This window comes from Pithys albifrons, chromosome 3 (genome assembly GCF_047495875.1).
Source record: "Pithys albifrons albifrons isolate INPA30051 chromosome 3, PitAlb_v1, whole genome shotgun sequence".
Classification (NCBI taxonomy): domain Eukaryota; kingdom Metazoa; phylum Chordata; class Aves; order Passeriformes; family Thamnophilidae; genus Pithys; species Pithys albifrons.
The window spans coordinates 12837794-12863568 of NC_092460.1; the positions used below are offsets into that span (position 1 = coordinate 12837794).

General features: G+C 42.5%; 1 protein-coding gene across 2 annotated transcripts in view; it reads right to left on the bottom strand.

The window, feature by feature from the left end:
• Positions 1-1123: 1123 nt before the first annotated feature.
• Positions 1124-25775, bottom strand: part of LOC139669771 (sodium- and chloride-dependent GABA transporter 3) — a 96568-nt gene continuing 71916 nt past the window's right edge. For both annotated transcript variants that reach the window (XM_071550485.1, XM_071550486.1), the window contains exons 8-15: positions 18013-18116; positions 12817-12941; positions 10653-10765; positions 9231-9368; positions 8548-8650; positions 7579-7679; positions 6098-6268; positions 1124-4575 (exon numbers count right to left, since the gene is read on the bottom strand). In XM_071550485.1, the coding sequence (XP_071406586.1) occupies positions 4423-4575; positions 6098-6268; positions 7579-7679; positions 8548-8650; positions 9231-9368; positions 10653-10765; positions 12817-12941; positions 18013-18116 (1008 nt within the window). In that variant the 3' untranslated portion in view covers positions 1124-4422. The remainder of the gene's footprint in view (positions 4576-6097; positions 6269-7578; positions 7680-8547; positions 8651-9230; positions 9369-10652; positions 10766-12816; positions 12942-18012; positions 18117-25775) is intronic.

Consider the following 25775-nt stretch of genomic DNA (forward strand, 5'->3'; position numbering starts at 1 on the left):
TTAATATAAGAAAAAGAATCATAGACAAATTGGTTGGAAAAGGACCTTAAAGCTCATCTCATTTCAACTCTGCCATGGGCAGGGACACCTCCCACCAGCCCAGGTTGCTCCAGGCCCTGTCCAACCTGGCCTTGGACACTTCCAGGGATGGGGCAGCCACAGCTTCTCTGGGCACCTGTGCCAGGGCCTGCCCACCCTCACAGGGAAGAATTTGTTCCCAATACCCCATTTAACCCTGCCCTCTGGCACTGGGAAGCCATTCCCCCTTGTCCTGTCCCTCCATCCCTTGTCCCCAGTCCCTTTCCAGTTCTCCTGGAGCCCCTTTAGGCACTGGAAGGGGCTCTCAGGTCTGTGGGACCTTCTTTTCTCCAGGTGAAGCCCCCCAGCTCTCCCAGCCTGGCTCCAGAGCAGAGGGGCTCCAGCCCTCTCGTCACCTTCGTGGCCTCCTCCAGGCTTGCTCCAACAGCTCCACATCGTTCTTATGCTGGAGGCCCCAGAGTTGAACAGAGTGCTGCAGGCATACAGGAGAGTATAAAAGCATAAAATCATAGCACAGAGGATCATCAAAGGGACAGAGCATTGGCCTGTGAGCGAGGCCAGGGCTGGCAGGTGATTTTAATGCAGTGTCATGTCTAGAGCAGCTGGAAGATGCCGTTCCCCTCCCTGCAGTGTCTCCCCCAGCAGCAGCATCTGTCTGGCCGGGCAGGGACCTGGAGGCGCTGAAAGACAACCACAGCCTTGTGTTGGGCGGTTTGATCTCAAGCAGTTCCTGCAGCCACTTTCTGCATGGCTTCAACTCTGCCAGTGCCACAGAGGGCCCAGTAAGACCAGCCCCAAATGGGGAGGGATGGGGCAGGGGCAGAAAAGGGGCAGCAATATGAATTTAAAATATCAAATTTCTATCAAATAACAGTGATGTGAAGTTGTGAGATCAGGACTTCAGTTTCTTTCAGCCACAGATTTGCTGGATGAGCTTAAAAAAGTTGCTAAATCTTTCCTTGTTTCTCAGTTCCCCATTTAGAATCAAGGAATATTTATCTGCCCTAAAAGGGTAGTTGTGATTATTTAATGCATTAGGGTAGTGTCATATAAAGTCCATCAATATAAACTAAAATACGCAGAATGGGGTTTGCCCATTTCCTTTAATATTTGAAAACACGTAAGTAGACGAAATCTTGTGCCCTCCAAAACCAAACAGAGTCTCTCTTTTTGTAAAATGTTACATAAACCTTAGTGGTTGTTCATTTTTATTGTATTCTTTTTAATAATACTGCAGATATTTCAGAAAAGGGCAGTATTGTTTCTACTGCATAAAAAAATCATCATGATATAGTTGGGATTTTTACATTTTCCCCCTCATATTGTTTCAAAAAAACCCCCAAACAAAACACAAATACTATTAGGAAATTCACCCTCCCCCATCCCTCCCCACAAAAGAAAAATATTTATTTTTTAAAAATCAGTAAAGTGTTAAACAAGTCAGGTATTAAGCACACACATGTACAAGCACAGCACATCAGTAACACTGTGAAATGCTCTAGACCACCCCAAGCCACATGTATGTGTATAAAGCCACAGGTGAAATGGTTCATAGCAGCAGAACAGGAAGCATCTTCCAGGCAAAGTGGAGGGTTTGGGATGAATCCAGCACTTGGGAGAACATGGAGCAGCTACAGTGCACAAGGCAGGGGCTCTGCTACAGTGATGTTTGTCCTCCTTCCAGGGGCACCCTTGGCTTGGGTGGGGCTTCCCTTTGTGTCCGTGGGTGGCCAGGTGAGTGGTGGGACTGCACCTCCTGCCACAGGGGCTGGAAACGTTCCTCAGGAGTCCTGATTGCTGAAGGCAATCCCACAGAAACCAAGGCCAGGCATAACCTAAGGTGCATCTCTATTTTTATACATTCTTCAGTGGTAAGAAAATATCTTCATGTTTGCTCTGAGAGGGAACAGGATCCACTCCAAGCCCCATATGTGGCTTTGGGGCCATTGTTCTGCAACTCTGCTGGGTGGAGAGAAAGACCAGGAAGGGACACTGGACCAAAAATATTTATGACTCATTAGAACTTCTAAAAATGTAAATTTCTAGGTTTTGGAGTGGGTATTTTTTCAATGTCAATACGTAGCTTTCAGTTGTTCCATTGTATGTAACTCATCTATGGTTTCAATTCTAGGAGCATTTCTCTTCCAGTATTATTTTCCCATGGGGCTGGAATTTTCATTGGTGCCCTCTAGCTCTGGATGCCAAGCTGCAGACTCCCTCTGAGGGAGGCCATCAGGCGTGAGATGGTGGTTCTGTGCCTTCCTACAGGCAGGTTCCTTCCCAATGTCCTATCCTGAGCTCCTCACAATGGAGACATGCAAAGGCAAGCAGCACTTACAGTATTTGAAGCAGAATTGTGGTAGAGAAGTTCTCACTTAGACTTCCACCTTGCCACACAAATTCCCCCTATGAATAAGATAAACTTAAACAGATCTATTATATTTAATGATGTGACTTGAGACAAAGCAATTCTATGAGAATTCTTTTTAAAGAGGTATCAGAAAGGTCCCAAAGAAATGCTGACTTGCATGTTCAGTTCTATCCAATATTAAGATCCACTTAGTGACTCCTAGGGAAATGTTTCCTGGGGAGAAGGCCAGCAGCCACTTCTGTTTCTAACAACTCCAGGTTTTGGTATCTGAGCTTTGGTGATATTGAGTTGCAGAAAGACAGCAGATTTTATGACATTTCTTCAGGGCTGTCTTAGGCTTTTGCTTGTCTCTGTCCCCAAATACTGTGCAGCGTAGGACAGTATTCCTCCACAGGTTTCTCATCAAGCCATTAAATAACAAAAACAGGACAAGAAAATTGTCAAGAACAAATAATATTGTTTGGAACATTGTCAGGAAAAAAACAACAACCCAAGATAGAGGTTTTGACACTGGGGCATCTGCTCACCTCATGGAACAACCACCTGGAATTGGATTCACATACAAAGGCACTTTAAATCAGAGGGAGTCAGTTCAGACCCCTGGTGGAATAAAAAGGCCTGATATGACAAACCCAATACTGCTCACTTTGTGACACAGAGGAATCACACCATCTCTGTCTTAATTCCTTCATCTGCACCACATATAAATGACCCTGGAAATCCTGCAGAGGTAAAGGACCACCACTTCAACCTTGCACCAGACAAACTCCTACTCTGACTTCAGTGCAAACCTCAATACCATTCAGGGTAGAAGAATCAGTGCCTAATCTGAGGCCATCTAGAAAGTACCTTGAAGACAAAACACAGAATATCCTGAGTTAGAGGGGACCCACAAGGATCCACAACACCCCCAAACTATCCCACCATGTGCCATGAGAAAAGCTGTGTAGTGCTACACATTGTCACTGCAGGATCCTTGATTTCTGTTGAGGGGAATGAGGAGGCAAATAAAGTGAGAGACAGAGGCCACCATATGCAGAGTACAAGATCTGCTCCTTTTTCTTCAGAACATCAGCAGGTTTATAAAGTAACCTTGATCTGGTGTTGTACAAACATAAACACGTTTCACTCCAGGGGATGAGAAGGACAAGACAAAATGAAGTACTGGCCACCCAGACACTAAAGAACATGACAAGGTTTGGGGGTCTCCTGAAGTAGTGCACATCCTCTTGGAGACCATTGACCTCCAAGAGCAGCAAAATCCAGAGCCCTTCAGAAATAAACTCTATCCAATCTACAGAAAAACAGTGACTCAGAAGTGGGCCCATCCCACCATGTTTTTAGACCTGCTGAAGCCAATGGGAGGTGGAGGGAAGGCAACAGGAACAGTTGAGGTGGTTCTGGGGTCACCAAACTGGCTCTAAAGAAGAGCCTTGTCAGGGGCAGGACTCAGCCCTGGATCACAGGAAGCAGCAGCCAAAGCCACTGCCTTCAGCTGGGAAGGTTCCCACTGGGTCCTGCCTACAGACAGACAGACAAGATGCAACAGCAGCTACAGGTCATCCCACATCCCTCCCCTCAGCATTCCTTCTGAAACAAGTAACAGGACAGTCTGGTGCCCTTTATATACATACATGGAAAGCTGAAATGGCCTGAAATGCTTACAGGTTAGAATGCAGAGATCTATACAACATTAACACCTGCCAGAAATCAAAGTAGAAAAGTTTTACAGCACATTATACAGGTCCCTCTAACTGCTAAAAAAGACATTTACTGAAATCACCATATTACAAGAAGTCATCACTAACAGACCATATAATACTATTTCTTTTTCTTTTACATAATCATTACTTATAGAGTAATTTTAAAAAATCACTTTTAAACAAGTATACAATTTTCACTTTAAAATTAACTGGTTAATAAAATTTTGTGCAAAACAAGCCAGCCTCTATAATTAAGTGAATTTATTTCTTTATTTATACAAAAAAATAAAACAAAACCCCAAAGTCCTTTCAGAAATGTGTCTCCTTTTCTGTGATGGTGGAAATGGCGCCGTCTCCTTTGAGTTTGGCATCGCAGTCATTTATTGCTGCAATGTAGGCTCCTGCTCCAAGCTTTCCTCTCATTTTCAGGTCCGAGCTGGGGGTGACCAACTTCCTGAATTTCTAGAAAATTGGAGAAAATGGAAGTCATTGTGTTTTTCTTGGTCACAGACACTATCTCATAGACAGGTTGTTTATAAAAGCCTTTTCTCTGGAATGGCTGCTTCTCTTGCCCTGGTAGAGTCACAGCCACAGACTTACATGCTGCACAATTCTGGAGAAATCACTCCAGACCAAAGGCTGGAGAAAAGGCAAAGCTAAACTCAAATGGACATTTCACGCTGACTTAGAAGAAACTCAACACAAAGCCTATTAGAATCATAGAATGGATTGGGTTGGAAAAGACCTCCAAGATCATCAAGTCCAACCCTTGTTCCAACTCCAGTCCATTTGCTAGATCATGGCACTCAGTATTATATGTTTTACTTCTCATGCCCACTGGAAAAAGTAACTGAACAAGAGACACCCTAGTTTTAAGCAACGATAAAGAAAAAAAAGAAAAATATACATATTGATGTAAGAACATTCTCTTTTCTATCAATAACACCCATAGCAAGATTGCTGCTCACAGCCTGGGGAGCAGAGGTGTTGCAGGAACTTGGCTTGCAAGGAGATCCCAACTGGGATTAAAAAACCCTCTTGTCATCCTTGTACATACAAGGTAATGACCTGCCTGCAGTGCTGCAGACTACACACTTTAAAGGCTGTTTATTTGCAGAGACAGGTGAGGGTGATGCTTTAGGAAAATATTTAATATTTAGATTTGTGCAAACTTCCTTTTTCTGACATGCTAAGAAAACTATATTGTGGAGAATTGATTTTTTGTTTATACAGCCACAGTAAAGATTTCCTAGGTAGTCTCCAGGCCTTGTGTATCCAGCTAAGTGGAGTCATTGCAGTATGGATATAACTAGGCTTTTCTGTCATATGAGATATCCCAAATGGCTGAATAAAGTTTATATTCTTCTTTCTTCCATTATTGCCATCTTCACTGTTTTTCTTTGGAGTTCCCACAGAAATAAACAACCTTTCCAGTTTAAAGGTAATACATTTAATAATCTTAACTTCAGCCTAAAGCTGAGCTAACCTGATACCAAATTTCAGTAAATTGCACTGCCTATTTCTGTTTAGCTGTATTTCTCATTCAGAGAACTGTGATCAGGAAAACTGTCCACAAAACACAGGTGAGTGTTTGCTACCCAGGCCCTGGAGGAAAATCCTGGCACCACAAACATTACTCACCAAAGCCATGGAAAGAAGGCAGCTGACCTGAGGTAACGGCTGGTAACAAACCTTCTCGAGGGATTTAGCTGATGTTACAGACATTTTAAGCTACAAGATGATCTGAGACAGAGCACCTTTAAGCTGTAGTTTTGTTGGGTTTACCCCAGGCTCAAGGCAGTGAAGGCAAAAAAAGCCCAACAGCATTTCAGAATAAAACAGAGAAAAGTTCAGATCCCTCTTTCCAGCCCTGACTGAGAGCATTGCTGCTTTGATTAAACAGTTCCTACTCTCATGCATGTGAGGATTCACACTCCCTTCCCAGTCCTTTCTTTAGCAGCATTAATCTAAAAATGGATCTCACCTCCATGAAAGTGCCTTCTGTCTTCCACAGCTTAATGCAGATCCACAGGGGGATACAGACCATGGAGGAGAGTGCCATCATCCACCCTATGCCATAGCCCCAGTCAGGGTATATATACACATTGTTGTATTTCAGAGGCTTGTATTTCACCAGGAAAAAGATGAAGATTCCCTGAAACAAGCAGAGATATCATTAGTGGTATTTGATGTGAGAAAGCCCTGCCTGTGTAAGGAGGCAGTGACTGAGTGTTTAGGCAAGGCCAGGCTCCCTGAGGAGGGAAAGCTCTTCACTCAGACAAAAAATGCACCAGCAACAACTCCTTTTATGTACAGCTTAAATAGCACATCTCAGTAGCTCCCCAAGGAATGAACAACCTTTCAAGTTTAAATCCTATTTACCTCTCGATGACAATAAGACCTGCACTTTGATGGCAAACAGCACCTGGGCAGGAAAGATTAAGTTTTGCTACTGTGAAGCAGCTGTGATTAAGTAACACAAGCTGCATTCTCTCCAACCTGTCACCATGAAAAAGGAAAGCCACAAATTTCAAAGTTGCCTTAATCCACTGTGTGTATCTGCAATTCTGCAGGTCAGCTTTCATCCTCCCAAAAGCTCCAAGAGATGTGTCTGAATTTGACAGGAGTCTAATCAAGCAATTTGGACTAGTTATATTTATGAAATATAGAAAGGCTACCACATACTCTGCTCCAAAGTGGTGAGAGTACAAGAACAAGTGGTATAAAGTTCATTTCAGAGTTGGTAAAAATGAGTCAGAAGTTTTTCCAAGATTGCAAATGAACTGGCAGAGCCCAAGGAAACCTGGATCTTCAGGTGCCCCAGCACTCATGGTTTTGCAGTTGCTTATCATTTGTGTATTGAACAACTGGAAGGTTTCAGGATCCAATCCTCAGGACTTGTGGATCAAGTTTATGGGCAATTGGATCATGCTGCTCTGGTAACTTTGCCCTGTTATGCAGCCACAGATCATCAGTGCTGCCACCAGTACTTGTGCTAAGGCAAGTTCCCTCCCCTTCCAGCACATGGGCTTGGCTTTGGGCCTCTTCTACTTTTGCTAGAATGAAAAATGTCCTGTCTCCTTTAAAAAATGTCTACTTACCCAAGGAGAGAGGAGAAAAGAGGCTGGAGCAGCAAGGGAACCAACACAAGTCTGGAGAAGTTCAAGCTATGTGTTAGTACCCAAGGTGTACTAACGATGCAGGGAAAAACACCTCTGTTGTACTGGCAAATGATCATTTGGGCCCTGGGATTATTTTTTCCCTATGATTGTGCATACTAAGACTTCTCACAATTCACAGGACATTTAGCAATTTTTACAGATCCTACAGAGTGCTTTTTATGCTACAAATCAATAGGCATTTTTCTCAACTATTATCAGCAGTAGAATTATAAAAAACATGTACACACACACACACACACCCCTTTTATGTCTAAACCAAATCATTTGGATATTCTGTACTTACTGCACAAATACCTGGAGTTAGGACCATCCAGCACCACTTGATCAGTGACAGGGGTTTGTACCCAATCATATCTTCAATGTTCTCATAAAAGCGATTGCTGCCTGCCCCCAAAAACCCAACAGAAGAGCAGATGTAGAAGATATATGTAAGAGGTGATACAAGCCAGCATTTACAACAGTGAAGAGAAAGCCATAGACAGAGCTGTGGCACTGAAGCTGCTGCTTTTCCCTGACACACCTCCCTGCCATCTGCTCCATGCTCCTGGCACAGGCTGCTGCCCACACCTGAGTGTGACCAACATGAAGAGCAGGCAGGAGTGGGCGAAATGTCAAACAGAAAGGGCTTGTCAGGAACAACATGAGCAGCCCCAGCTAAAGGCTCTATATATAATAAATACATATTTCTATGTTACAAGCTCCTGTGTGAATCCCTGGACAGCTGGGCACATGATCTGCCAGTTTATATGTTGTTTTACCAAGTGAAATTGTCCTTCCTTTGTGTGCAAACCCTGCTCGAGGGTGTAAACCATGAGCATTCCCAGCACTGCAGGGTTTTCCCTGGGCTTTGCTGGCAGACAGAAACAGCAGAGCTGGGGACACCCTTCTATGTTAATGAGGGATGAAGTCTTGCCCTGAGTTTATCTGTGAAGTCTGTACACTGGAAGGGAACCAACCCTGAACAGAGCACTCCTGAGAGAATAAGGCTTAGAGCCACCCCTGCTCTCCAGGGCAGCAAAAGACTTCCATGGTGAGGGAAGGTGGAGGTTGCTCCTGGCTAGGACCAAGGGGGAGAAAATAAACATCTAAACCACTATCTTTGTTTTTTAGAGTGGAAAGCAAGGCATTCCTGACTTTTAGCAGGGCATGGGAATGTGGAGGGCTCCACTCCATAGGAGTACAAGGCTTGCACTTTGCTTTCATGCAAACAGCTTCTCTAAGAAGGGAAGAGGGCAGGACTTCAGGAACTCACCATACACCCAACCTATGCAGACACACTCAAAGATGGCAACAAAGAGAAGGCACATGCCACTGGCTGCGTAGGAGTCAAACAGCTGAAAGACATACATTCCACCCTGGAAGTCAGAAAAAGGGAAAAAATGTTGTGTTGACACCAGTGAGAATATTTCATAGCAAACATGCTTCAATTACACAGTCAATCTGTTGGCTTCCTGGCAATCTTCCTACTCAGGTTGGTTCCTTTTTGAACAAAAAATATTCATTTCTTATTGTGAAAGATTTTTGGTGGGTTTTTTTGTTTGGGTTTTTCTTCCTTTTTTTCCCCTATGCCCTTGCTTTAAGGAAGTAAATGTGGAGTTTTGACTTTTTCCTAGATGCTCTCCCACCTCCCTGCTCTTAATTTCATGTGTTGGCACATGAAGCTGTAGACATGCACTGCTGCTTCTGATGTCCAGATTATTGCACATGAAGATGCAAAGTCTTGGTTCTGTGTCTTGTTATTGCCTAAGCTCAGCTGGAACACTGAGGATACATTTTACATTTCAGATGTTACACAGGAGCTGAGAACCATTTCTCCAGTATTGTAGTCACATTCCTGACAGGGAAATTTGTTCGTGACAAGTATTTTTGCTTTTTACCTGTTGTGATTATAAACAGAATCTCATTTCCTTCTCTCTGCAACAAGGCACCTCTTACCTCAGTTAACATTATCAGGCCAAGGAAGTAGGACACGATGGAGAGGCCAAGAATGAGCAGCTCCCTCCTGTAGCCCCTGCGAAACACCTTTGGGTACATGTCCACAACTGCTGTCACAATGCTCTCCACACACACGAACTGCAACAAATGGCAGGGCAGGACAAATGAAATCTGGGTCTCCTCTGCTGCCAAGACTTGGGTTTGCTACCAAACACTTCAAATATCCTTCTATGTTTTCATTGTAGGGAGTGGATGATCCCTGAGGACACTTGATGAGCAGAAGCTCAAACCAAGAGGAACAATTTTTCAGAATAAACCCCCCAAAGTTATAGATTTCCAGTTCACCACCAAATCCAAACAGTTAAATAAACTAGCACTATCTCAGAATGCATTTGCCCTGCAGCAGATGGATTAAATAAAAATTAAATCTTCCAAACATAGCTTGAATAGGAATTAAATAATGTACAAACCATTCACAGGATCATGTCATTAAGAATCCTGCATCTTTTGTCACTCAAAGGAGTGGCACACAGTTCCATGAACCTCCAAGCACTGCTGAAGGAACAGGTTTTTGGAAAAGTTCTCTCCATTTACCAGAAGAGAGAAGTTCCACAAAGCTGTTGAGTGCCCAAGCCAGGTACTACTAATGAAGGAGGGCAGGAACACACTCACTGCCTTCAAACATCAGCAGAAAGCAAGAGGCCTGAGCTCCTGAGCCAGGGCCCTGGAGCAAAGTCTCTAAAATAGGAACCAAACTAATGCCCAAAAGTAGACAATATAATATAAAGTCTGTTTCATTGGACTATTCAGGAGTAGAATTCAGGAATTGCCCAATTAAAACAAAACAAAACAAACAAACAAGGAAACCAAAAAGACCTTTAAACAGCTGTTAGATCAGGAAAAAGAGCAGTTACTAAAACATTAAGTTTAGTGATTGGAAATGTCATGCACAATAAGCACTGGTGAGCTTTATTCTAAGGTATATATGGATAAACTTTCTGAACCCAATCATGCCAAGAGCTGAGCTGCATCCTGAAAATTCCAGCCACTTGACATTTTTCTTCAAACAGCTTTGGCAATTTTACAGTCCATAGGAAGGACAAATTCTATGCTGACCCTTTGCTGCAGGATATGACTACACATTTCTCACTATGGTATCTTGCAGTAAAAATACACCATAGAAAATTACATCATCACTATCTGATATTCAGTTTCAGTGCTTTAAAAATGAGCAAAGACACACTGGTATTTTACTAAATAGTGAATTTTAATCACCCCTGTTTAAGTTCCAACTGATTTCCATGTTAATAATGAAAGCTGGAGAGCAGCTGAGCCAGCCTTCATAGTTAATCATGAAGGAATCTCCAGCCTCTCACAACTGAGAGTGTCTGACAGAACATTCAAATAGCATTTGTTTCCTACCTGACTATCTAATCCAAGGAATATGAGCATCATGAAGAACAGGGCTGCCCACAGTGGAGAAAGAGGCATCATGGTAACAGCTTTAGGGTAAGCTATAAATGCAAGTCCTGGTCCTGCAAAGGAAGAGAAGCAAGGAAATGGTTCATTGGTGTGGGATGGAGCTCAGGTCCTGCAGAGCAGCCTGTGCAGGGCTGTGGGTGGCACAGAATTGCTGGCACCAGCACTGGGGCTGTTGCTGTCCAGGGTTTCCACAGCATGACTTTAAATTAAACTGTTGTGTCCAGAGCCACCAGTTTTCCCTCTTTTCCTGTTCCCTTCCCCATCCCACTGGGAATGGAGGTGAGTGAGTGACCAGCAGTGTGGATGCTCAGCTGCTGCTGAGGGTCATCCCATCACACAACTTGATTCTTCTTTTATGGAAGATGAGAGAAATAAGACTGAGAACCTTAGCAAACTTTTTCTCTCTCAGAGCCCGAACATTTGGTGATGAGTCTATTCAGTGATGGAGACTTGTTTGACAAGTAACTCTGCCTGCATCCTGCACAAATGTTTGAAGGGGAACTTCTGCTGAGACTTCATGGGGCTTTATGTTCTCCCTCTTTTGGGTGGATGTGCAGCAACACGAACATCCCTGGATAAAGCACAGCCTGTGGTCCTGTGATTGCCTTATATAACTTACTAACATATCCCGGAACCTTTATTTTTCCCTAAGACAGGACTGTGTCTGACCCCTTGTGCAGGACACAGTCCATGGGAAGAGCTGAATTTTGGGAGCCATGCCTGGTGCAAGGCAAATACCTACTGGTTGGTTCCCACTCTGCTCTGTGCTTTTGAGTGCTGCTGCTGCTGTGTAACATCAATTCATCAGCTGCATATTTACAGAACTCATAAAAATAGAACATTTGTGCAACAGTAGTGTTAACTTCTCAGAGCTGCTAAGATACCATCTCACCTAGTTCATATTTTTCTCTTCTTATTTTTATTTGCCTGTGCCCATTTTTCACCTGCTCTCAGTGAATTCAGCCAGCCCTGGGCAGGGGCTCAAGGGCAGTGCCCCAGGCAGACAGAGGAGCACCTCTGTGCTCCTGCTGCAATAATTTCACTGAAGACCTATTAACACACGACTACTTTTTCATTTACCACAGTAGTTACAAACTCCTATAATTTCCAGAGTTACTTTTGTCTTTTAACCTTTTCGTTTTCCTATGTACAGTTTCTAAAATAATATAAGCCAGTTGTCTTGAGGGCTTCAGGAAAAGAGAAATATTTTCCATGAGAGTATTAGTGAAGCTCTAATTGTTTTGCAGTTTTTGTGCTAACTTGGACTAACTCCATGAGAGTCATTTCTTCTCCTCAACAGCTCAGCATTAAACTAGTTTGGGGGTTTTTTGGTTGTTTGTTTTTTGTTTTTTTGTTGTTTTTTCTTTTTTGTCAGCCCTCTGTTCTTTTTCTTCTGCTGAGTTTTAACTGATGCTTAAAGATGTTACACCCACCAAGGTGTTAAACAGCAATTAACCTCTACTGGATGTCCAACTTCAATGATGAATGTAGATGGTGAATTTCTTGTAGAACTGGGCCTTTGAACCCTTCTGGACTCCAAACTAGAATTTTATGTTTAATAAACAGAGTGTCTCAGTGTATGTTCCTGGGAGAGACAAACTCACTGGCATTAGCATAGGGCATTGGCAGTCTGGCTGTTGGAAATCTGTATCTACAGAGTGTACATCAAACAAGACCTCAGAGAACTTCCAAAGACTTCCCCTAAAAGCTCGTTTCTCATTACCTTAATAGCTACAGCTTTTTTTCTTTCATAGCCTTTTTATTTTTTTTTCCAGAAGGATAAAATACCTGGATTTCAATCTGCCTCATTGAAAGAAAATGGAAGGTGGACGAGGATGAGGATGTAACACTCACAACTGAGGTAAACAATCTCCTGGAGGGTCAGCTGGAGTAAGTTTGTGTGACAGGAGCTCCTTGACTTCATGAATTTGGTGCTATGCACAGTAACATTAATATGGCTGACCATAAAAAATAGCCCAAAAGTCTCCTTACAGCAGTTATTCTAATGAGTCACCTTATCCCCAAGCCATGGCACAGACTAAGAACTCTGACTCCAACCTCGGAGCATTTTTGGTTAACTCAGGAAACTCCTTTTGGAACTTACCTGATTCTGCAACTTCTGCAATGGGCACGCCTTGTTCATAAGCCATAAATCCAAGAACTGAAAAGATAGCAAAACCAGCAACAAAGCTTGTGCCACTGTTCAAGCAGCAGAGCATGATGCAGTCTCTGAAAATATAAATAAAAAACACTGCAGTTGATCTCCAGAGCAGGGGTTTCCTTCACATCCTGAGCCACAGGACCAGCAGAACCCCAGGCTGCAGGAATGAACAGATTGCTCATTAAGAGTAAAAGCCCAGCTCATATTGGGAATGGGAGACACCAGCCAGGAATAAACATGTGCAGGAGGATCCCATCAGAACACTCTGCCTTGTGTTTTAACTGGTGGAATGGCAAAGCTGAAACTTGCTTGCTGTTTTCCAATGGAATCTTTAGAAAACAGGTCAAACTATTACAAGATTGGTGTTAAGAACCCCAGAGTAGTAGCAGCAATAATATATTCCAGAGGATATGAACATATTTATAAACTATATAAAAATAGTATCATCTGTTTCCTAGAAAAAAATCCTATGGCCAGATCCAAATACAACTCCAGTTTGGTTTAGAACCTTTTTTAAGAAGCTGTGGGAGTGAAAAGAATTCTATCTAGTCTAGGAAGTCTTGCATGTCTGAAAAGACCAAGACAGTGCAGGGCCAGTGACCTCTCAGACAAACGTATCCTACACATCAAACTATGACAATGCCAAGGCCAAGGTGAAGAAGTGTTTCTTTCCCCACACTGCAAATCTCCAAGCAGTAAATCCCTTTAAAAAGGGGGGGAAGATACTCCTGCAGAAGAGTGTGATTTTGCCCAGAGCTCAGTGGAATGTGGTGGTTCATCCTGCACTCAGGCAGCACTTTGGCCATGACGGATGATGGGGCAGGAATGATCTATCATGACAGTCAGTCTTCTAAGACTTTGCCATGAGAGACTGCTGTGTACTTGAGAAAGTAATCATCTAACCCAGAGGTCTGTAAATAAAGTAGGATTCTAACCCAGTGAAACACAAGGCAAGCCTGTAGCTGTCTCAAGCCCATCCCTTAGTCTGGTTTATTCCCATCCTGCTACAAATCTGAAGCAAGTTTTTGTGTCAATGAGAAGAAAGGACCTTATAAAATCTAACAGGCTCTGAATCCACAGCTTCAATAATGGTTCATATCTTTGTCACAGATTTGTAGGGACTTTTTGAGAATCAGAGACAATTCATACTTTAAAGGCCTGGCATACATTCCTGAGAAACTTTTTTCACTAATCTCTCTATTTTGTGGCTGGTTTCATACAGTGTTTCTATCCTGTAACCTCATTTCAACAGTTTATGAAGGGATGTGACCAGTTTCAGCACCTGGTTCCTTCACTACCAAGCCCCACACTGCCTCCCACATCTCTCCAAAGCTCTTCCTGACACCAGCTCAGACTTCCCTGAGCATCAGACACACACGTTCCAGCTGGCAGGGGAGCAGCTTAACATTTTTGTGCTGCAAAGTGAGAGATCAGCTCAGCTATGGCCTCTGGGCTTTGACTGTCTCTCATCACCTTGGCTATGGTTAATTTAAACCATTATTTTGAGAAGGTTTTATGTTTACGTAATGATTTTAGAGTAACAAAATTTATCACATTATCTACAAACTACTAAAATGTGCCAGAAATGAAAAAGTGAATATTTTCATTTGTGGATTAATATTCAGATATGGACCAGTCCTGTGAGGCTCACACTTCTGTCTTGCTTGAACTCCCTATAACACTGTTTATTGTTGGGGGTAAACAGGTCCCTTAAAATACTTTCTGAAAATAGTCAGAATTCTATCCTGTTATTTATTTGCCTTTCATATGAAATTGCTTTCTGCAGTTATTCCCAGCCAGGACCTTTGAAAAATAGCAATTTAATAGAATCTAAAAGAAAGGAACCAGGAGCACAGAGTTCTTTTTGCTTTACAGGGAAACAAAATAAAGCCAACCACCATTTTCCTGACCTTCTCAGCACATTTCAGCTCTGAAGTAGCTCTGGAGGGATTCTGACTTCAGCCTCTCTCACCTCAGAAACTGATGAGAAATTAAAACTGAGTGTGATGAAACCCTGTCAATAAGAGAGGTCAGAAAGATGGATTTTTTAATCCTGTGGGGGGAAGAACAGTGATAGTGCTTCGGTGGGCTGGAGCTGGCTGGTCACCAGCCATATGACGCCTCCACTTGGCACAGCCTGTTTTCTGCAGATAAGATTTATTTTAGATAATTTCCAGGCTTCAAATGCAGTCCAAACATTTTTCTGATGAATGATGGTGCTTGAGACTGCTGGTTCCTAAGCATGAGATAAAGGCTGGAGGTGGAGACACATCCCTCCCTGTGCACCTTCAGAGCCTCAGGCAGTGTGTGCTGCTCCCTCTCGAAGGAAGGTCCAAGGGCAGACCCCAAGTGGTTTGAGCTGGACTATCCCACTGAACAAGAGGCTCACAGCTCTTTCTCCACTCACAGGGAAGTCCCACAAACCACAGCACAAAAACTCTACAGGGTAGGTACAGATTTCTCCAAGGAAATGGGCAAAAGGGAACCTGAAGGGATTTTCATCCCCTCCGGTCAGGGAGGTGCCTGTTCTTTTCACATAACACAACTCCAGCTGAATCATTTCCATCCCTCAGTGAGACAGTGACAGACCAAATACAGTTCTCTGGAATTCCAGAAGTGTTTCCAGTCCTATCATCTCTATTTTTGATTTCCATCCTTCCTTCGTCTTTGCAGGAATTCTACTAACCCCTCAGCTCTGTTTGCTTTTCCCTGTGGACAGATATGTGTAACCTGCACTTTAGTCTTTTTTTTTTCCTGCTTTGGGAAGGAAAACTGAGAGGGGCATGTGGATCTGCTGGTTGTGAAACCAATAAACTTTAAAACACAAATGCTCAAGAACCATAGGAAGGACAAGATGATTTTTTTATAACCACCCTTGGTAGAAAGGCATCAGAGCCTGAATGAAGGCCAAACTGATTTTAAATGAAAGGAAAACTTCAAATTTTTATGAAAACTTCACATTCTTCCCAACGAAATCCTTGCCAATCACCTGAATAATTCAAGACATGCATCACTTCTCCTCTCCCCTCCTGACAGGCAGGACACTGCTAAAAATTCATTCTGTCTTCCTTCAGGAGCTTCTCTGAACACACAGAGCCCTTTGCATAAGAGTTACTTTTGATATAAACTGTGGTAAATCCAGGGAGGAGCTGTATTTAAGTGTTACAATGAAAGTTAAGGAACGACAATTAAAATTAATTTCCTATTCAGAGACACTAAGTGACTTGTTTACCATTCATTTACAATATTTAAATCTTAAATTCACTTAAATTTCCCATCTTCCACTAAAATACCTCATGTCATTATTTGCCCTGCAACTTTTGCTTAGGAAAAATAATTAGAACAGAGTGCAAAAAGTTGGTTTTCTGATCAGACAATGCACTGCAGGGAATGCAGGAGGTGAATCCATAGCTTGATTTTAATTATTTTTTTAAGGAATATTTAGAATACATATTTAATTCTGCTTTTCACAGCATAGCTGCTTTGTATGCCCTGCCCTGTTCAACTCAGCAGTGACCTGCACTTAACTGCTGTTCTCCTCCTTTCCTCAGATTTCTTAGGAATCTTATGTCAGGACACATTAAAAATCTATCTCTTATTTGGGAAATTTGGGGAACAGTTTGTGAGAAGAGTTGTGAAGATTGGATTCAGTAAAAGCCATTCTTGCTCAGGAGTTTAGAGGAGACCTGGGGCTGTGCTTTACAGTCCTTGCTCTCAGGGTCAGAGGGGAGGAAGGAAAATTACATAAGCTCTGCTCACACATCAGAACTCCTGCTTTTTGTAATCAGTTCCAAAAACGAACCTAGGAAAAAGATTACTGCACTCCTTGAGGCAGTGACACAATAGGTTCAAGATGGGATGCAACTAGAAAGAAATAAAAATGAGATTAAATAGGGGAGAAAAGCAGTGGTGCTTTTGTTAAAGCATTGCTTGTGCTGATTGGGGACAATGTTCATTACCAGCTGCTCTGTAGGACCATCATTATCCTTAAGCAGCTCTGAAGGTTATAGGGGATTTGCACCACTTTCTGCAGCAAAACCTTTGGAATTTTGGCTGCCAAAGCCAAGCAAAGAGTAACTTTGTGGCTGCAAAGTTACTTCACATATTTAGATGTGGAAATGCCCTTAACTGTGGCTGGATGGCTCTGCAGACTCAGCTGGTGGATACATTCCTGTCTCTGTGGTTTGGAGGATTCCCATCCCCTTCCACCCCTCTCTGTGTCTGGAGAGTCCAACAGGTCTGTGTTTCTCTGACAGAAGAGCAAATTGTTGCTAAAGCATGGAAAGATGGAGGCATTTCCTAAAAGTGTCTTCTGAACTCTCCAAGTAACACTGTAATTTAGAATTTAAATACTTATACTTTGGGGGCTTTAAGGGGTGGTGTGTTTGGGGTTCTTTTGCTTTTGGACTGCATTATTTCCTGTACAGAATAATGAAAATTTAATTCTCTGCGTGGAGACCATAATGGACTCAGTACAAAGTGTCCTTTACTGCCTTGTAGGAAGAGTAGGAAAATTAATTCACTAACTGCTGATGCCAGAAGAAAAAGTAATGCTCACATTCCTGCCCATGCCAGTAACATGGAATGAGGATTTGTGCGACTCATATCCCTTTGACAACGATTCAGGAAAGCCTGAAACCTCCTGAATCCATTAGCAATTAATTTCCTCACTGATTTCTACAGAGATAAGCCCTGAAATGCTGCCCTTTCCTTCTGGGCTCTGGGGCCAGCAAACTATGGGGACAAGTGACAAGAGTGTAGACCTAGCTCAGGTGAGTTTAAATACCAGGTTTTGAGTGGGATATTTTTTAAAGCAGATCATATAACACACCCACATGCATATACATATGTGAAATTCTGTATTTTTTCATACCATTGTGTAGCCCTGTGTGTACTGAGGGGTTGTGGCTGCACAAGGGTCAGGTGTGATCAAAAGGGAGGAAAACACCAAATTTTGGAAGGGATATCCTCTGAAGCAACTGTAAGAATCATTATAGATCTCTGTCCTCCAAAAACACTACATGTGCTTATGACTATTCCTGCAAAGAGCTAAAGGTCAAGTAATTCCCAGTGAAGTTCAGTGTGTGGCCACTCCCAGCACTGAAAAGAAATGCAGAGCAAAAGCGAGGAAGGAATTACCTGTAGCAGTTATTGTTGTAGTTGTTGTAACTCCCCAGGGCGGTCAGGCACCCCAGGCAGATGGCATAGGAGAAGAATATCTGTGTGCCAGCATCCACCCACACCTGGGGACAGAAACACAGAGTGCTTAGAAAAGGTCAGGGAGAAATCACCTTTATGCTGATGCTGGCTGTGAATTTACACAGGCAACGCTGCAGGTTAATAGAGTCTGGGAAAGATTTCACAAATCACAGCCTTAATAGAAAAATATGCCTTAGGTGAAATTCCCTTCTCCTTCCCAGGGGTATAAATCTCTGGTCTTTACAGGTTCAACCTAATTGAAATAGAAAGTGAGCCAAAATTTCTGGAGAAGAACCTCAGCCAGTATAAATTCTTTAATGGCTTTATTAGCACTATGAGGTGTAATTGCAACCTAAATAGAAGCATCTGCATTTATCTCATTCCCATTTGATAGTTTTTTTATTCCAATTAAAAAATTTAGTGAGAATATATATTCTAAAGACAAAATGTGCTATTCATAGATAAGATATGAATTAATCTGGGGAAAGAAAAGGGATAACTTATCCAGGGGAAGGAGGTTTTTAGCAATACTTAGTGGTTCCAATCAGGCACAAAGCCATGGTTCTGGTCACTGTTCAATTAACAAATGAAAGTTCTGTAGAGTTTGACAAGTCAGTGGCTTTGCGATATAATTATGGTAACATTATATCCTAAAGTATTGGAAACACTTAATTCTAAGTCAGAGAGAAGAAAACGGAAGCCTCGGCTGACACAGAATCTTCTCACAACAATCCCAGAACATTAATAGACTTTTTTTTTTAACTTTAAAAGTACTCCAACCAAGCAGTTTGTTTTATTTGACCAGCCTGGGTGTGTTCTCACTGGAGGTGAATGTAGCCTTTGAACTCCTGGTTTTGTCATGAGAATGATGCGGAGAACCCACATCTGCAGTGCTGAAGTATTATTTTCAATCCAATGCTCCTGGTTTCCTGGGAGAAATTATCTCTGTAAGACTTGCTTTTAAAGCAGAGCAATCCAAGTGCTTTGCAGAGAAGTACCAAGACCCTGACTGATAACCAGAGGCAATGACTGTGCAGTAGGAAAAGACGAAAAACAGAGAACACAAGTAATGACTTCATGAACCAGTAACAGCAATCAAATACTTGGAAATATATGAAGGGGATGTGTTTGTTTTACATGTGATCAAGTGAGACCTTGGTCTCTGGAGTTGTGGAATGTTTCTGTTTAGAAATAACATTAAGATCACATTTGATTTACATCAGTGGCTGGAATGGTTTCATTCCTGTCATACTGAATAAGACACAGCTGGTTACATCCCAGAGTTTCACCACTTGGTAAGGAAAAACTGCACAGAGAAAGGCTCTTGACAGACAGGCTCTTTAACAAGATGAGAAGCTCCCAAAAGCTGCAAGTAGCAGAGGTCAGCTGAAAATGTACGGTGTGCTGAGGCACAGACAAAAGCTGGGAAAGTGGATCAGCACGTGGATCCTTCCCCTGTCCCCTTCCCCACACTGTGCTGCTGCAGGGCATGGAGCAGCACTCAGATAAGCAGCAGCCAGTTCTGGTGGCACACACCAGCTCCACACAAGGCTGGTTCTTCCATGAACAGCAAGTTCTCATGGAAATGGGGGCAAAGGAGAGCTGTACTCTCAAGAGAGAACACATTCCTCTGGAGGACCTGTGTACCCAGACAGAAAACCAGATAAAATTCTGGCCACAAGGGATATTATTTCCTTCAAAGAAAGTAAGTCTCCTCCAAAACATCATGATATCTGACAGTGACTCAACCTAAGAAGTGGCAAATAGTTTGTGAGAAACCTGTTCTGCAAGCAAACATTCCCATATTCTATAGAAGTTGAATTAGATTGAAGAGCCATATCATTGCACTATATGACACCACAGGACACAGCCATACTGCTGCACTGGAAATTCCATCAGAACTTAGGGCTGATGTGCAAATAGGAAGGAGAAAGGAATTTTGATTGCTGAACGGAATAATAGAATCGGCATGGCTTCTTTTGAGTTGTGTACTCACAGGACCAGTGATGGTTAATTTGTGATCACCATTAACACTTCAGTTTCAGGTTTCTGAAATGGCAAAAACTAATCAACAAAGTGAGAAATAGAGAAATAAATCTAGAAATCACAGGAAGATTTCAGTAGCTGGAAAAACATGAGAGCTGGACTAACTCTGGTGTATTTTTGCCACAATTTCAGGTCAGTTCTCCATATCCTTGCCCCAACAGCTGATAGACATTTGATATTTAGCATCAGATTGCAGCACTCACTTGTGGCTGGAGAATTTGGCAATGTACAAATTGTGTTTTGGTCTATGTCACACCAGTCCTAGTCATTCCCAAACTGTACCTTAGGGGAAGTTGTTCTCATTAAAATTTGTAGTGGATACAGACTGGCTCATTTAGTCACCACTCCCAAGTGCAGGTGCCATCCATCTGGTTTACAGCCACTAAAACATTGCCAGTTATTTCAGAGAGTGTTCAATCTGCAATGTCTGGCTTAGACTAGTTGTTACATTTTCCAAACGCATGGAATGAACATAGCACAGTTGTGCAGAACAATGAAATTCTGAAGGACAAAGAGAACACTGCCAGCAAGCTGCAAACCTGGAGCAGCAGCAGGTGACAGGACAGCACAGAAGGAGGACTACTCTGAAAGGAGACATAGCTCCATACACTCCTAGCAGGAGCAAACTCCAGAGGAAAGGACCCATGTCAGAGAACACCCTGTTCATGCTTTATGAACTTTGTGGCTTGAAAACCCTTTGGTTCCTGACAATTAAGTCAGTTCAGCAGTGTGCATTCATAGACTTGGGGACTGAAAATATTTTATAGTTTCTATCAGCTCCTAGAGGTTCAACTAAGTCTTTCTTAGTATTTTTTCTCATATAAGAAGTTGGCATGCTAGAATGAGATTAAAATTAAAGCATTAAACCTTTATTGTACCCTAATATTTAGAAAATCCAAATGCCTAAAGGACAGAACCTTTACATGCACTGTGCTCACATTTTTGCACCCCTTTACAGCCATTCCCTGGCCATGCCAGGCCCAGCACTGACCACAACAGCACAGCTGCTGCTCCCACTCCTTTGCTGTTCACCAAACCCATGGAATGGAGCTCTGTTTCCAAAGGGAGAGGGTGCTGTAACCAAGCCTCAACTGTATGGCACTGCCTGCTTTCTTCAAGAAGAAAGGAGGCGTGACAGGGAGAGGCTGTGAGTGTCTCCACTTCTCATTTTCTGGGTGGGCAGGAAGCAGCAGAGCTGTCTGTCTGATCTCCACTCCAGGCTTTCCCACACTTCATTAACAGCTCTCCTGGCTCACACCATGAGCTCACATGCAGAAGTCTCAGCTGGGGCCTGCTGATAACAAACAATCCCACAAAAGAGAATAAACAGGAATATTTTTTCCTAAACCCACAGAGTTCTAATTTGCAAAATCCAGCTCTCCAAAGCTGGCAATACCCTGGTATTAAGTCAGACGGGGTGACCTTAATTTGCCTTCTTGTGTATAGGTCTAGGGCACAACCTTTATTTACATGAGGATTCTTCTCTCTGCCCGGGGAGATGAACTGAGCTGCTCAAACTGAGGATCCTGATGTCTGGAGGATCTCTTGGCTCCTTTGTTGCCATGACTGTAGCTCATGGAATGAATGAAGGATAAAGAAGAGAGAAGAGGGATGTGCTGCAGTGAAGCCAACAGAACACGACTCTGGAGAATTACATTCTTTTCATGTCTCTGCTATAAAGTTTCTACATGACATTATGCCCATTAATGACTTAAACCAACCTTTGAGAATGTTGATTAACTGGGTTATCCTCCTTCAATGGGTGTCCAAAGTGAAGTGCAAAGTTACTGAGCACTCACTCTTGCAGTTAAGGTGAATGGAAGCCACATCTTGAACAACTCAAAAAAACACAGTTTAAAAAAGCCCAATTTCAGACTGAAAATCCCAACAAGACTGAAGGCCTCTCATTTCAGTCTCAGTGTGTATCCTTATGTCAGTAAGATGGGGTGGTGGCATACACTGAAAACAAAATAACTGAGGTTTATGAAGCATGTGGACAGTGCAGAAATAACTCACTCTGAAAGGCTGAGCCATTCTTTGTGATGATCCAGCTCTATACATGGTATATCGACAGGACCAAGAAATGAGTGAAAAGGATAAAACAAAATATTATCATGAAATGAGCTTGGCTGGTGCTGTACCCAAATAAAGCAGAGACCTTGGGCAAAACCTGTTGTGTGTTGACATCGATTTTTTCCATAATGCTAAGAATAAAATTAGTGTTGTGCACCTAAGGAATATCATTAGATTCCAAGGTTTTCTCTAACTCTGTGCCTTCCCTTTCTGTATTCTCTGTATATATTTTGTGTACACTGTTATGCAGCTGTTGTGAGATTCTCCCATGACTGTAGAAAATAACTCTCAGAATAAATTGACTTTAACTGGCACTTCCATGAGCTTTTAGAATCTTGTCAAACAGCAGAATAACTCAAAAGGTGTAAAATTGTTTCAAGTCTGAGGAACACTGAAAAATTAGGCAGCTATTTTCAGTCTGATCCTCCTAAAAGATATTTAGGATTGGTTTGGGTTTGTTGTTGTTTTTTTTTAAATATGTTGTCACCTGAGAAACATCATTTTACACCTCAGCTAGGAAGCTTCTCATGGAATTTCACTATTCTGTCTCATTGAACATGTCTGAATATACAGGAAAAATCCCAGTTGCCTAAAATGCATGTGGAGGACATTTAGAGTGGAAATGGGAGGGGTTAGTTGGAAATGTGATGGTCAGAAGTTCTATTTGAGGTGGGTTGTGTGTTCAGATGCCCATCCAGGATCTCACCTCCACGCCTGAGCCCTGGAGGCCAAAGGGACCTGGTCACCCTGCACTGCTCTACCTGGGAGGATCCATCCTGGGGCTGGGAGCACAAGCTCTTAGGAGAAACACCAGCAGATGCTTTAATTTTTCAATCTGCTGCTCAAAGAGTGGTAAAAAGGGGAAAAGCAACCCAAATATGCATTTTTAGAAATGCTCCATTGCAGCCCCAAATCACCTTGGCCACTTCCTATGCTTGCTCCTGGTTACCCTGGTCTGACTAACAGGTCAGTTGGGAGTGATGTGTTACAGCTTCAGAGGCTTGTGTGGGTAAAGAAACACACACAGCACTCTTTCTCTTTTTGCAGCTTTCCTAATTATATTTCACAGACTTCTTAATGGTACCAAACCACAGGGAAACCGTTCAGGTGACAGGTTAGAGCTTCAATGCAATGGCTGAGCTGGAAGAGCTGCAACATCCAAGTTGCTCCATCTACAACAGGAATAACAATCGAGCACCCTGAAGGTTCTCTCATTAAACCAAATGTATATATTGCTGATCTGTCTGCCCATGGCCTTTCCTGCAGCCCACAGACAACAGATCTGTTACAAATGATGCCCATCAGGGCTGCTGATGTTTGTAGCCACAGTTCAGTTTGCTTCCTTGAGTGTTCCTATCAAAACCCAGGGGATTGATTTCCCATTGATGCCCAAGTACTGACTGAAATCTGCATCCCAGAGGGGAGTAGCATCATAAATATGTTCCTTTTTTCCCTTCATTCTTAACAGTGAGATTGAACACCTACTCAAGCTGCAAAGCTCAGAGCATCCTGAACTACAGGGTGGTTAATGACAATCCCATCAACGAAACACTGTCAGAGAATATGGGAGACCTCACAAGCCAGTTAAATGTTCTTTCAAACATCATGTTCCAAATGATGACAGTCATTTGTTTCCTGTTTTGTTATCAGAGAATGAGCAATCACTTCAGGTTTTCTTTTAATTTAAATAATTCATTACTTTTTGATGAATCTCAGCAGTGTTTGTATTTTAAAGAGCAGTTTGCCTTTAGTTGCAAAGGAGAATTTTAAAAATAAAGCCTTTGCTGTCAGGAGGTAATAAATGAGATTTCAAGGTAAAAGCATGGAATAGTTGCAGAATTTTATCACAATAATAATGCCTGAAGAAAACAACCTGTTGCCAAATAGGTTTAGGTTTGACAGGACGAGAAGAAACTACAGAATATGGGTCTCTATCTTGAAGTAGCACCTGCACTTAACGAGTAACCCCGTCAGAGATGAGGTAATTAACAACATGTTTAATTGTGAGCAATAACAGAAGCTTTTGGAGAATCAAGCCATTTCTAAAGTAACCCTAATATAGGCTTCCTTCCTCTCCTGCTGTCCCTGGAATGAGGTAAGAGTGTTTCAGGGAATGCTGCCTTGGGCCATGCCAAGCACAGCTCCAAGCACTGCAGCAACAGGTCAGAACACGGCTAATAATTCCTGACATAAAACTGCAGGAAAACTCAAAATAGATGATGAAATCAAATGCAGTTTCTAATAGCTCTGGGAAAAAGCCCAAGTCCCAGTTTCACCCTGCCTGCCATCCCTGATAGCCTGGGTTTTTCTTTTCTATTGGCTCATCATTCAAGTTGCTTTCAGCTCCCAGATAAAATTCTGGCTGGAAGAAGCTGGAATTGAAAACCAAGGGAACCTTCCTGCTGCTGCAGGAAACATCAGGGGCTCGTGCTGAGCCTGCATGCACAATTCAGAGAAGTCTCACAGGGAGAGGCAGATCCCACCAGGATGTTCTGACCTTGCTGCAAGGTCCACCTGTAACCTTTCTTTTATCTCCTGATTAAAAGGGGTTGTTTTACATTGAAACTCCTAAAATAGCCATGATTGTACATATGAAACTAACTTGAATTAATGGAAAAAAAACAAGCCATGTTCACATATAATGCTGTTTTTCATGCAGAGTTACTTGCTCATGTTGAAATCCAGAGGCTCCAGATTGTAACTGCTCCATGTAGCAAACAGGAGGACTCCAATGCCAAAGGACTCTGCTACTCGGAGTAATATTTTGATTTTAAGAGCAGAGAGAGCACACCCTCTCATGCTCCAGGGCAGTGCCACACAGCCTGAAGTTGCCCAGTAAGCTTCACCATTTTTTTCTTTACAAGACTATTTTTGCCAGTCTAAGATCCCACGTCTCTTTTATATAGGACAATGTTATCACTGAGATGAACTTTTGACACCAACAGCAAACTAAGGGTTATTCTTCTGATTGCAGAGTGCCTACACAGGGTAATGTGCAACTGTAAGAATCATTCCCTGAATTGCAGCTTCTTCCATTTCTCTGCTATGAATCACATTTCTATTATGAATGTATCTTCCACGAAAAATGCTAAAATAGGCAGTATTTCCCCCGATCTTATTATTAAAGTATTTTTTTTCTGGCTTTCTCATTATGAAGACTATTCAACTACATCCCAGCCTACTCTGCTGGGCATGGTTTAGCACCACTGCCAGAGCAGGAGAGCACACCAGAATGATGATAAGCAGGCTGGGGATGTACACACTGGGAGGAAGGCAACAGGTCTGGGTGTGGCTTTGAGGAGGGTTTGGCACTTCCTCTGTTCTTCATATGCCAACCAAGGTGAAAAATGTTACACATTCACATGGCATCCCACCAGAAAAGACAGAGAGAGATCCTTTTTTAGGTATTTTCCACGCAGAATGCCTTGTCAAATGGATGGAGAGGGGGCCAAAGCACCGTATCTGTCCCAGAGGCTGCACTGAACAGGAACGTGCATCGCCTTTAGATTCTGTTGCACAAAGTGCAAAAGACAATTCACTGCCATCAACTGAAATCTCTGTTCAAAGACATAAAAAGGAGAATT